The sequence below is a fragment of the Lissotriton vulgaris genome, chromosome 3_1 (genome assembly GCF_964263255.1).
Source record: "Lissotriton vulgaris chromosome 3_1, aLisVul1.2, whole genome shotgun sequence".
NCBI classification, from domain to species: Eukaryota; Metazoa; Chordata; class Amphibia; order Caudata; family Salamandridae; genus Lissotriton; species Lissotriton vulgaris.
The window spans coordinates 943,823,046-943,836,393 of record NC_141689.1 but is presented as its reverse complement, the minus strand read 5'-3'; the positions used below and the strand labels follow the sequence as shown (position 1 = coordinate 943,836,393).

General features: G+C 43.1%; 1 protein-coding gene across 2 annotated transcripts in view; it reads right to left on the bottom strand.

The window, feature by feature from the left end:
- Positions 1-13,348, bottom strand: part of PCSK5 (proprotein convertase subtilisin/kexin type 5) — a 1,065,339-nt gene that overhangs the window by 161,301 nt on the left and 890,690 nt on the right. For both annotated transcript variants that reach the window (XM_086961287.1, XM_086961288.1), the window contains exon 10: positions 4,269-4,372. In XM_086961287.1, coding sequence (XP_086817413.1) covers positions 4,269-4,372 — 104 coding nt within the window. The remainder of the gene's footprint in view (positions 1-4,268; positions 4,373-13,348) is intronic.

Genomic DNA, 13,348 nt, shown 5'->3' with positions numbered 1-13,348 from the left:
ATTCTGCCGACATTTATAAGTTCTTCTTTCAATCTTCATTAAAATGTAATTTCTCAGGCAGGAGTGGGAACCTGTCCCAGAACAAAACACACTTACTGAGAAGGATTTTCGAATAACATACAGTATCTTACTGTAGGTTCATGTACTGGAATGTAGATGGAATAATGTTGACGCTTAGGACAGAAACTGATAATTAGCTGTATGGTTGCAGAACTATTAATTCAAAACACGTTTAGCATCTGATTTATACTCTAGCCCACACCTCCATTTAATATAAAAAAAAGTTTTTTGCTACACCACTTTGGCAAGAAGCAAAGCACACCTTTCTGATTTGTTAATCAGTGTGCGATGTTCAAGAAAAACTCCTTACACCATATGTGTTGCTGAACTCATAAGTGAGGCTCTCAAGGAGAGCTGAAAGCATGAGATATTGAGTCCGATCAAAGGCTACAGCCGGCCCACACACACCATGAGGAGTGCTACAAAGTCTTCACTCACCCTTCTTCAATGCTGGCACAATCTCTTTCTAATTTCCAGTGTATATTTGGTGCCAATGGTTGAAGGTGGTGGCACTTCAACATTAGGCACTGAAGAAGGGGTTGGGGGTGTTGCAGCACCCCCAAAATAACCATGATGGAGTTGAGAAGGTGAATGGCCAATCAAAATGCCTTTACATTTTATTTTTTTCTTGACAAGCTTGCTGTGCGGTCAAATTTCAGGTTGTCTTCTGCCAAATTGCTGCTTACTCTTAACATGGAGATTGAGGATTTCTTTATCTGACTGAAAAGTTTGAGAATTTTATAAAGTGAACTATTTGACAATCTTGCTGGGGAACAGGGAGCGTGGAAGGGCAAGCTGTAGGAAGCCAGTTTTTTTCTAACACAAAATGTTAATACCTGCAAATAAACTGTACACATATTTCACAATATAGCTAGCTGCAGCTGGGAAAGAACAAATGAAGCACTTTTTGTAATTCTAAATTGTGATGCTAACAAAGATTTGAATAGGATCAAATCAAGACACTTTACTTGGAGATGTGAAAATGATAAATATTTGCTGAAAGCAGATTTCACACATTATCATTAAAACTGCATGTCTGTGCAAGTTTAGTGGGCCTTCAATGGAAAATGTGCTGTCTGTAAATGACAATGCACGTCCATACCATGCTTTAGGAATTTATTTTAAACAGTTTACTCCAAAATGCACCACTGGACACATACCACACCCGTACCAATTTGCTGCTGAATGGCCATTGCTCAGTTGCTATAGAAATTCTTAGTGTGGCGCTGGGATTTTTAAAAATCCCTGCAACATCAGTGATGTAACACTGATAGCAGCACTCCCACTCTGAAAATTGTCCCAGCACCACTGACTTGCAATTTATTTTTGTGGATTTGGGATTAATAATCATCATCTGGCTTAATAATCACCATCAGACTGATTCTGAGCAAGTGAGACAAGGACAGAAAAGGGAAAAATTTGAACGGTTACAAAAGGTGAAAGCCTGGGTGAAAAAGTACCATCAAGAGTGAGATTGAGACACTAGACTAGGCAACTGTGTCATTTTGCAGCTTCGGCAGTCATCTCCTAAGAAAAACTTTGGTCCCATAGCCTTTCCCGCGACTGACTCAATATAGCAACACTTGCTATTTACAGCACTACAAAAATATGGGTAGGCTTGCTCCTTCTTGATTGTGCTTCCCTAACAAATGACACTTAGTGCCCCTTGACCACCAACTACTTCACAAAAGTGCACAGCACTGGCAAGGTAATAACAGCCGTCTAAAAGAGATCACCTAACACAATGCAAGTTAAGACCTTCTGAAAAAAAGACAGAGTGCCACATACACTTCTAACTAGCACGTGCAAAGAGGAGTGTGCAGCTTTCCATCCATTCAAGATCAGGTTTGGTAACATTATGTACCATTTGGGGAATTAGTAGATCATCGCCTACGACCACCTGCCAAAAGAATATCCCACAACACAATGCAAACTCCAGACCCTTGCCTATCAGGCAGTTACAGCAGTATTCTCACATTGGGTCAGATTAAAAAAATATATATGCACACCTGAAGGTCTATTCCTACGGCAAGAGTAGATATAGGCATTCTGGCAAATTCTCAAAACAAATACAGGAGTGACAGTCACTCCTTTCCAGCAGTGCTCACATCCATACATTTCGGTACGTGTAAATGCGCATTGTGCACATTTACCCGGGAATAAATACTTAGCCAAAGTGCTTTTGCACATACTTTTTTTATTTTGACAAGAAAGATTTCACAGTTCACTGTGGAGAAATCAGTCCCGCCCCCCCCCCCACCCGCCCCCCCCAATACCAGGTGCAATATAGTGCTCCCAGGCAGCATAGGGATTTAATTGTGCCCTTGACCAAGGTACACCTCTATAGGAGCTGTAAAAATGTTTATGAATACACACAAACTCACAAACTTCTGGTGTTCAACTATGGAGTGGAATATTGCTCTGTAATGCCTACTTCTCGCCCATAGCAGCAGATTTTCTGCAACCTAAGGTTACACATTGGTGTAATATTACATGCACATGATTACCCTCCAAAGTATTAATGTAAGTTTTTTTTAGTTCCAAATGACTCACTTAAATCAAGCTGTTTAGGTGCAAGAATGGCTTTGTAAATCATGCACATCCAATTCACCATTAGAATGCTTAGTAAGATTCTCACCCAAAAAGACAATATATGTACCCTCTATCCCAAAACCATACAACACTATAGTATGCTATTTTGACTTTTTATAGTGCTTAAGCCCCTGAGTGTTAAAGCAGCATTAACCAGCAGAAATGTTAGTAGAGTGCTCTGGATTGGCTGGTCCTTTACTGGAAACCAAATGAGGTAAAGGTATCCAATCGCATGGGCCTCACCCAGATAGATTCATTACCTGCTCTTATCCAAATAAAGATGTCAGTAGACAAGAACTCATGTTTAACTGAGTGCATCATCAATTTCCAAAGGACGATAGACAGTGCTTAATTTGAGCCAGTGAGGGCACTGGCACTTATTTTTTGAGACCAGCACTTATTTCTCTGCATCAGATGTTTACCGAGTGCAAGAGCAGAGATTGGAAAGATGGAGGAAGAGAGACTGCGATACAGTCACAAAGGGAGAAAGCAGGAACTTGCAAATGTGAGAAAAAGGGACAAGGACTGTCTGGTGGTGGATTAAACACTATCAGCCTTGTTATTTTGCACACCGATGTTTGAGTGCACCAACCACTGAGCAGAGCTTGCGCTCCGCTCCGGTACTTTTCTTTCACAAATTAGGCACGGACTATAGGGAGCTGCAGTTCACTGCGGGGTGTGGGGATTGTGGTGCTTTTTGTAGGCCCCAAAACATACAATCAACTGTATGTCTTCATATCAAGCGGGAGGAATCGTTGGAATTATTTTAGAAATCAAGTGAAGTGGAAGAGATGATAGAGGTCTGTCTGTCTTTGTTACGCAGAGCTTTTTAATTCGAGGGCTAGTATAAAAGCTTCCACCTCCCTTTCTGTTATCAGTGGTGTTTTTTGTGCTACCACAATGTCTGACTCCTTCGCCTATGTTCTGCTCTGTGTGCCTGCATGTCTCAATCCCACAACATGCAAGGCCCCCTTTCCTTGGACTGAGCTCAAATGAACTGAAGGTGAAATGTCTGGAACAGGAAACCATTTGCATAGATGTCACGAACATGGCTAGTGTGGACTTATCTAGAAGGAGTAGTGTTTTATTTGCCTAGATGACATAAAATACATCCTGCTTCCAGTCTGTATTTCGAGGGCTGCCTTACAGATCAGATAACGCTAATTGAAAAAGTTTACTTTTGACAGTTTTGAGGACACTTCACTTATTTTTTTGCCGTTTGCAGATTTGCCAATTCCATTCAGAGCCAGCTGGGGAATGCCTAATTTTCATGCACTGCATGTTGTCAGCTCATTATTCTAAGTAGATGCTGCAGTCTTTAGAGAAACACTTATTATCCTAAATCTGAAAGCATAAGGTATGGCAAAGTTACCTTCGAAGCTCGCCGGTACAACCACATAAATCAATGCAATCAGAACAAGACAAGTTATTGATCAAAATGCTCAACAGCAGCAAAACAACAAACCAAACTAATTAGAAACTCGCTGTTGTGTTAGAAGAATGGTACCACCCTTTTTTCTACAAATCTCCTTCCGTCTCCAGTCTGCATTGATCACCCCAAATTTATAAGAGCAGACTAAAGTTCTCCGGCAGTTTGATCGGAAGCCCTTTCTTACCCTTGTAGCCCGCCGCGTTGGTTTTCCAGTCTGGGGCGTTCAGGTGGCCTGGCCGAGAGGTCCGGACAGTGATGTGCTGCACATCTCTCCAGGTCAGAAACGGGCTGCAGGGAAAGAAACACTGCACAGTAAGTCACCGGGAAGTCATGCTCGGATATCAATTCGACAGCATCTTGATGGCGACATTTTCTAGATTCAGGAATGTGAATATTTCATTCCAGTTGTTGGGATCAAAGCAAGAGCATTTTTTGAAGGGTGGAGCAGGCATTAACATTTTCTACGCCAAAAGTTCTGTGTCAGCAACAAACATTCCAATGATTTGCTTTTCATGAAAGTCAATTACTTACTAAATTATGTCGCCATTGTCTTTTAGAAAGCACTTCCTTAAAAATTGGCAGTTTTCGTTTTACAAAACGTTTTCGGATATTTTCCACGTTAGGCGAGTTTTGTCAAATAATTTTATAGGAAAGCAGCTTGTAAACAAGGTATGTGTCAAATGTTAAGCCTAAACCTTCTGTAGAATTCTCTGAAAAACATCTGGTGCAGAGAATCGTGTTGAGTAAAGGAACAGGGCTTATTCTTAAAAAGCTATACAAAAGCTTACACATCTTCAGCAATTTTCTGTGAAGGAACACTGGCGAAAAATATATTTTCACAGACGATTCTTTTCCCACACTACCATATACATTCAGGCCCATGTGGAAGGTTTCTTCTTTCCTACATTCTAAAGTGCTTAACACAACATCAAAATTGCTCGCTGAGGTAATTATTATGAAAAGCCAATATTCTGTAATAGGAAAATTTGAAATAAAAGTAAAACATTTTGGAAAATGTCTGGTCATTTTATATTTCCCCGTCTTAACATTCCATTAGATAGCAGCCCCTGATTCTCATGCATACCAAAATGAAGTAATTGTAATGTAATGTAATGAAACACTCATAGCGCTCACTACCCTTATATATGGGGCGCTGAAGCCATTTTCTACATGGGCAGAATGCTAAACCATTTAGGACGTGTGGTTGGAATGGTGTTGACTTTGTTAATGATCTAATGTGGGATGTGTTTCCATATTGTCCACAATGACCACTGAGGTGCAGGTATCATGTTATGGGACTCAATGCTTACTTACCAGTGTGGTGGAGGAAGAAGTGTGAAAACATTGCACATTTTATAATTCGCAGGAAGCTGGCAGCTCTACAAGTTCCCTTATGATGTTTTTATGATCATAGTCCACTTGGCTGGCTAAGATATTTTGCATGAACGTTATAGTCCCAAGCAGGTATAGGGTCGAAGTAAAACTGTGGAAAGGTCTTCTGGAATGGGACTTTGTTACGATTCAATATCTGATTGTCAATGTGTTAGGTCAAGAAATGATGATGTTATGGAGCTTGTTAGGACCTCTAGTGGTGGTCTAAATTCAAGACCTCAGTTGGGCAGCGGTATGAGGGCGATCTCTTCAGGTCAAGTAAAAAATAACTTTATTCGGTTTCAAAAGAAACCCATAAAAGTTTATAAAACCAACATCACAAATTAATATTCCAATGACCTATTTACAAAACAGCATAAAAGGGAATTCATACTGATCGATTATTTAGCACAAGTAGCCAAAGAGTGCAAATAATTAAAACCTTCAGTATAAGAACATGGCCTCATTTCTTTCAAAATCGGAACTAAAAGATGTCTTCTTGGCTCTTTATAGAGGGGGCAAAATAGCATAAAGTGCTATGTGCTCTGAACTGCCAAATCATAGCAAGGGCAAGGCGTCAGTTTATCTACCCATCCCGATTGTGCCACTAAAAATGCAGGGTAATGAAGTCTTGTTAAATAAAATCGTGTCTGTACATTTATGGTGAATGTTAGATAAAATTACTGCTTGGTGGAGAATGAACAAGGGAAACATGTCGCCTCGGGTTGAGAGCGGCAAATTCGCCCACGTAAAATGTGTCTCTTTTATAATATCTTTTGCATTTTCATGGATGCTAGCTGGGTTGTCAAAGAAGTGCTCCAAACCTAACTCATAAAGGTTATTCCTTACAAATCGGAGCCAAGGGATAGATAATGCTCTATCAAGATTGATACAGGCTTTAATGACCTCCCATGAGAACACTAGTACCTCAGACAACCAGATTTCACCCAATATTAGCAGGGGGGCCATATCTATACGATCCTCTATAAAAGCAAGCCCCGGGTCACAGTGGAAATTGAGTGTGGAGGCGCTATTTGGGATCATCAATAGCCTTTTTATGAATGTGTTTTCCATGATCTCTTCAGTTATTCCATTCCTGTTCAGATGGCGATTGGTGGTTATTTCTGTGGGCTGATACAGTACTTGGTGATGGACATGACCCATACCAGTTCTGTATTAAATGAGTGTAAGAGGTACAAGCACTATAACAGTATTATTATGCAGCTTGTATGAATTACAATCAGCTGTTCAATCATTAACTGCTATGATATTAGTATAACAGCGGGCCAAGTGGGTTATATTCAATTTGACATTACTGTGCAATGCCCAGTCTAGACATAGTTCAGCCCTTCATTACTTACATGGATATAGAAAGTTGTGGGCTGGTTGGTCTGTTCCATGTTTGTGGACTGCAAGCTGTAGATTGTACTAGAAAGTAAACATTTTCCGGGTTCTTTCCCTAGGCTAGTGGATGATTTAGTTATATTGGAACCAGCCATGCTTCCAGATCTCTTCTGAAGTGTAACCCCTCCTGAATGCTTTACATTTTGTCTGGTAGTGAGGACCAGAGTTTGGAGGCTTGTTCTGAGAAAGCAGTGCCTTCTTTGATGACCTGTTGTGCAATTGTTGGGGGCATTGTCCTAATTTACTCGAATGGCTTGAATTTAAATCTGTTGGTATATAGGTCTTTTTGCTTGGGAGGCTCTGAAAAATGCAGAGTGCCTAGAACATTCATCCTCTTGCTGTGAGTAGCTAGTGGCGTGATGGCAGGACTGGAGTCATGAGTTCTAATGGGTGAAGAACAAGTCTTGTAACAGCATTTTGATTGGTTGTATTTTTGCTTTGATCAAACGATCATTAGATTTTTAGAGTGGTACTTGTCACTTGTGATGTATCTAAGCACTGGGCAGGTGCCAGTTGATTAGCCAGGTCTTCAGGGAAGTTCAGCACTCTGGAAGAGATGGGGAGGCCTGTAGATGAATTGGTAGCTTGTTCCATGCCTTTGCTGCTAGGTAGGAGAAGGTGTAACCTCCACATCTGCTATGTCGCATGCAGTGTTAAGGGTTAGAGAAAGGGATGTGGAGGTGTCTGGTGGGCTGATGGAAGTTAAGGTGGTGGTTCAAATAGGTGGGTCTGCAGTTGGGTAGGGCCTTATATGCATGGGTCAGGCGCTTGAACTAGCATCTTTTCTGCACAATGAGCCAGTGGAGTTCCCTGAGGTAGTGGGGTGATGTGGGTTCATCTACGGAGATCCAGGGCGAGTCTGGCTGTGGCATCCAGTATGGTCTGTAGTAATTGGAGGTAAGCTACGAACCCTGCATAGAGAGCATTGCCGTAGTCCAGTCGGCTGAAGATGAAGGCTTGAATGATGGTGCATCTAGAGCTTTGGGGTATCCATTTGAATATCTTACGAAGCATGTAGATGATAAATAAAAAGGAGGAGGGGACAGAATTTACCTGAGTTGTCATGGTTACCTTGTTGTCCAGAATGATGTCTAGGTTCCTAGCGTGGTCAGTGGGGTGTAGGAGTAGGTCGGAGTTCTGAAAGCCACTAGGATGCTTCACATTAGGAGCTTTTGTTTCAGAAAATAAGCACTTCTGTCTTGTCCATGTAGAGATTCCGGAAGTTGTCCTTCATCCAGTTGACAATGCCAGTCATGCAGTTGTGGAAGTTGGTCTTGGCATTGCTGGTGTCTTTGGAGAGGATGAGTTGTGTTTCGCCGGCATTGGGTATGATGTTGAGTCTGTGGGTTTTGGCGATGCAGGTCTGTGTTTTCATATACTTGTTGAAGAGGGTGAGGCTGAGCGAGGATACTTGGGGTACTCCACAGATTTCCTTGAATTTAAATGTGAAGGGGGGAGCGGACTTTTGGCATTCTTCTAGTGAGTAAAGAGGTGATCCATATGAGAGTGGCTCCTGGGATGACAATTTTGTGCAGCCTTCTGATGAATGTGCGGTAGGAGACCATATCGAAGGCTGCAGAGAGGTTTAGGAGGATCAGAGCCACAGTTTCTCCTCAGTCGAATAGGGCTCGAATGTCATCGGTAGCCGTGATGAGGGCCGTCTAGGTGCTGTGGTTGCTCCAGAATCCAGATAAAACTGATATTACTAATGTATAGGCTGCTGTCATAGATGAGTTTGGAGATTGCAAGTGTGAGTATTGGTAGTGGCTTTTGTTAGGTATCAGAAGATGCAATGCAGTGTTTTCATTGAATAAAAAGTGCTTATTGTGACCTTGTTGACAAGTGGCATCAAGGATATATGTGAATTCGCAGTTACCCCTTGGTTTCTTACTTAGTTTCATGTTGTTTGAGGGGCCTTGAGTTTCTTGGGACTTATGGTAATAAGCTGTTTTTTTTTCGGCAGGTCACGATCTTGGTCTTGGATTTTAGGCGATTACTCGTCACCCAAGCATTTATTGCGCAAATACCATCATCAGGTTTTGAGATGTGGAGGTCTTCTGGCCCATCCATTTATTTAACGATTTGCAGGTCATATGCATAGGTATAACAGATAGGGTTGAATGAGAATCAGTTGTTTAAAGGGCATGGGCAGTCTGTCAATGAGGGCGCTGGGGTTCCAACCCGGTTTTTTATCCTTCCTGGCTGAGACTTCCTTAAGCAGAGCTTCTATAAAAATAAAAATGCATATAAGTTCTCTTGTGCTAGGTGCTTTCAATCTTATGCAGACTGCTCGGGTGCAGAATGTAACTAGACATCAACCTGCAAGAACATTTGCTGCCCGACAACCTCACAGCCATGAGGCCTGAGAGGTCTCTGTCTGGCAAAGGTATAGCTACGTGGACTAATCTGCACTCGCTGGTGACTTGGAAACAGAGTTAGCCCCAGCGGCTTCAGGTTCAAGCCTTGCAGTATCAGGGCCTTCATGTCTTAAGGGGCCGGAGACATTTGCCACCCCACCCTTTACTACTGGTCAGAGAGTGAGGTGGGATCAGTGATGGTCAGTGTTTACCACCCCACTAGTGGTGAGTAGGAACGGGTGGTGTTGGCTGCAGGCATGAAGCAGAGAAATCGGATCTGCGCATGAGTAGACACATTTTCAATACACACTGAACAGACTCGAAATCCTAACTTCCTGCGCTGCTTCTAGTGATAAAGGCAGTGCAGTGCGGCGAGTATTTCAACTCAGCAAAGCAGCATGGCTGTAGCTTCTGCTCCGATAGTTCACCCGATGCAAGGCCATCCTGGTGGAGCTGCAAAGGAGTGGAAGTGCAGTTAAGGAAAAAAATATTTTAAAAAACGGAACACACAAGAAATTAAGCAATGAATGCGAGCCAGACGTTGCTATCACTCAGTCATGATTGTTGTACCCATTAAAGTTACAATGAGGTTATTGCGAGGCAGATGCTGTTTTTTCTGTATGCTTTCCAAAGGAAAATGTCTCACCAGCAGAGTTGTTGATTGTGTTATAAGTTATAACAATGTTTGCACTAGGTACAATCTAATTTAATGTTGTTATTAATATATATTTAGAAAGTACTTGTCTTTATGTCAAATGCTAAATAGTTTTGCATACTTTAGGTTAGCCTGTCATCGCAATATAGTTTTTAAATAATGACTTACATATTCATTGTTTTTAGTCGCAGGCTGGGACTTCATAGCAGTAGAAATACACATTGCTCTTCTTCACAGTGCCAACCAGTTCTAAAATTCTCTGAAGAGACTCGGGCATCTCCAAAGATTTCATTAACCAATTGAGTGTAAAAGAATGCGTTTTCAACTGATTACTAAACTTGCTATTTTTTTTATTCAAAATGTGGTGTTCTAATTTATATGCATTTAACCTTTAAGGTGAAAGGCTAACAAAATGGTGACAAAATAAAATTTCTACCCCCTGCCCCTACTGCTGCATTCAGGATCACTGTCCCCATACTGTTTTTAATCTACTTCAATCGCTGCTGACAGTGCGAGACCTCCGTTAAACCTCTCGCCTGTGGCACTGTCATTCATTTGAGCCTTTTATAGCTTGAGTGAAACGGCGGATAGCCTGTGGTTTCTATAAGGTCAGTAGTGTGGAGGGTCAGAGGGGGACACACTCCGTCATCAGCCTCATGACTGAGTCTTCTCCAACCTCACAGGCTTTTGAGCAGCACTGATCTGTCGGAGTATTTTGAGAACATTATAGTTTATAACACTGACTTCAATCAATCAGGAATTATAAAGCACAGCTAATCACCCAATAGGATAGCCAGGTGCTGGCAGCCACCTGAGGATTGTTTGACCAGCCAGGTCTTGAAGGCCATTCGAATTCCGCAAGTGTGGTAGGTGATGGTCTGGAGGTGCATGGGGAGGCTGTTCCAGGTATTTGCTGTGATGTGGGAGAAAGTCTCCTCCACTTCTGCTTCAGTAGATGTGGGGAGTATGTGCAAGTGAAAGGGAGGTGGAGCATATTCTGCAGATTGTTGGTGGAAGTTCAGGGGGTGGTTAATGTAGAAGGGTCCTTGGTTGTGTAGAGCCTTGTGTATATGGGTGGGCAGCTTGAATTGGCATCTCCACTGTACAGGGAGCCAGTGGAGTTTCTTGAGGTGGGGTGTGATGGGGTTCATGGGCGAAGGCAGAGGATGAGAATGGTAGCGGCATTCTGTATGGTCTGAAGTCTCTGTAGAAGGTGTGCTTCAATTCCTGTGTAGAGAGAATTACCATAGTCCAGTTGGCTGGTGATAAGGGCTTGTATCTTGGTGCATCTAACATGTAGGGGTACGTAGGGGTGGCCACTTGAGGATCCTATGTAGCATGCGCAATGAGGAAGCAGACAGAGAAGACGGCTTTGATCCGTGATTTCTTGGCGAGCTTGTGGTCGGTGATGATTACGATGTTTCTGGTGTCTTTTTTTCAGGACTTTTATATAGTGTGAACTTTACCCGGTGGTATCAGAGTGCTTTACATGAGCACCACTTGTATTACAGATGGACACATTCATTTTTGTTGGGCACAGGATATTAAGTGATTTGCCCAGAATCAAAGGATCTGGAGCTCCCTGGCAAGACTTGAACCCAGTTTTCCAGCTTTCGACATCGACCGCTCTAGCTGTCAGGCCACGTAGTTAGAGGGAATGGGTGCCGGGCCTATGTCTGATGGCCACCGGGAGTCGTTCCATGTGTTTCTGCTGTTGCCAAAGATAAGTACTTCTGTCTAATCTGTGTTCAGCCTAAGGCAGTTGTTCTACATCCAGTCAGCAGTGTTTGTCGTGCATCTGGAGAAGATGGTTCTGGTGGGGTCGTCAGTGAGTGAGAGGATGAGTAGGGTGTCATCTGTGTAGGAATGTATGTTGAAACTGTGGCATCTGACTATGTTGCCCAGCGGGATCATATATGCATGCTAAGGGATGAGTCCTGGGGGTCAGCCGAGGTGATATCCTTGGGTTCAGAGGTGAAAGGTGGGAGATGGATCCTCTGAGTTCTTCCAGTGAGGAAGGAGGTGATCCTTCTAATGTGGTGGAGTCTTTTGATCAGTTTGTGGACGGATACAGTGCTGAAGGCTGCTAAGAGGTTGAGGAGGATCAAAGCTGCTGTTTCTCCTCAGTCGAGGAGGGTTCGGATGTTGTCGGTGGCAGCAATCAGGGTGGTTTCGGTGCTGTAATTGCTGCGGAAGCCAGATTGGGAGGCATTGAGTAGCTGGTTCTGCTCTAGGTGTGTCATGAGTGGATTGTTGATGATCTTTTCCAGTACCTTCACTGGGAATGGGATCAGGGAGACTGGATGATTGTTTTTGAGTTCGCTTGGGTCACGTAAGGTTTTTTGAGTAGTGGTCTGACTTCGGCGTTATTCCAGGCATATGGAAATGTTGCGGTGGTGATACTCGTATTGAGTAGGGTGGTGAGTTTCTTACCGATCCCTTGGTTTCAGAGGTTTGACTTCGGCGTGTTTCCAGGCATATAGAAATGTTGCAGTGGTGATACTGGTATTGAGTAGGGTGGTGAGTTCCTGACCGATCCCTTGGTTTCAGAGGTTGAAGATGTAGGTGTGGGCATGGGTTTGTAGGAGGTCCCAAGTAGATGGATTTCAGGGTGATGGTGGTGTCGTGGGTGGAGAGGATGTTTCAGGTGGTGGGTGTGTGGTTCATGTCTGTTACTATGGTGGCGTATCTGTTGAGGAAGTCCGTAGGTGTGGCTTGGGGTTCAATGTTTCTGTATATATCAGCAATCTGGTTGTGGAAGAAGTGAGCGATGTTGTCATGCAGCTGCTGTTCGGGTGTGATGATGTTTTCGCTGGAAGCAGGGTTTGAGAATTCCTTAATGTTGAAAAGTTCCTTGGTGTTGTTGGCACGGGTTGCAATGCATGTAGCAAGATCTGTCTTCTTTGTTGCTCTCAGCAGGCGGTGGCAGAGATTGAGGGAGGTCTAGAAGGCTGCCATGTCAGAGGTTGTACTGGCTGGTGTGCCATCTCCTCTCCAACTGTTTGCTGTCTCGTTTCACTGTTCTGAGTGCTTGGGTGTAACAGCAGTTTTTTTTAGAGGATAATCTCTCAAATTTCTGTTGATGGGGACAATGCTGTCTTCCTAATTGGTGATCCAGGTGTTGATTTTTTTTACTCTCTGTTCGAGGTTGTTTGCGGCAGCAGGGTTGGGGGTGTTGAGGGCGCACAGCCAGCTTGTCTCTGATAGTTTGTTCCCTTTCTGGTGGAGGGTGTTGGTCATCTTGGGGGTGGTGTTGTAAGGGCTTGAGATGCTGAAACGAACGATGGAGTGATTGATCCATGAGATCTGTGACATGGCCGTATTTGACACAGTTGCCGGATATGAACATTGGGTCTAATGAGTGTACTGCAGGGTGTGTGTGTGTAGGGTCATAGATAAGGTTTGCAATGTTTTTGTGGCTGGAATAGTTGATGTGGAAATTTGGGTTGCTAATGAAAATGTAGTCCTTTGAGTCTA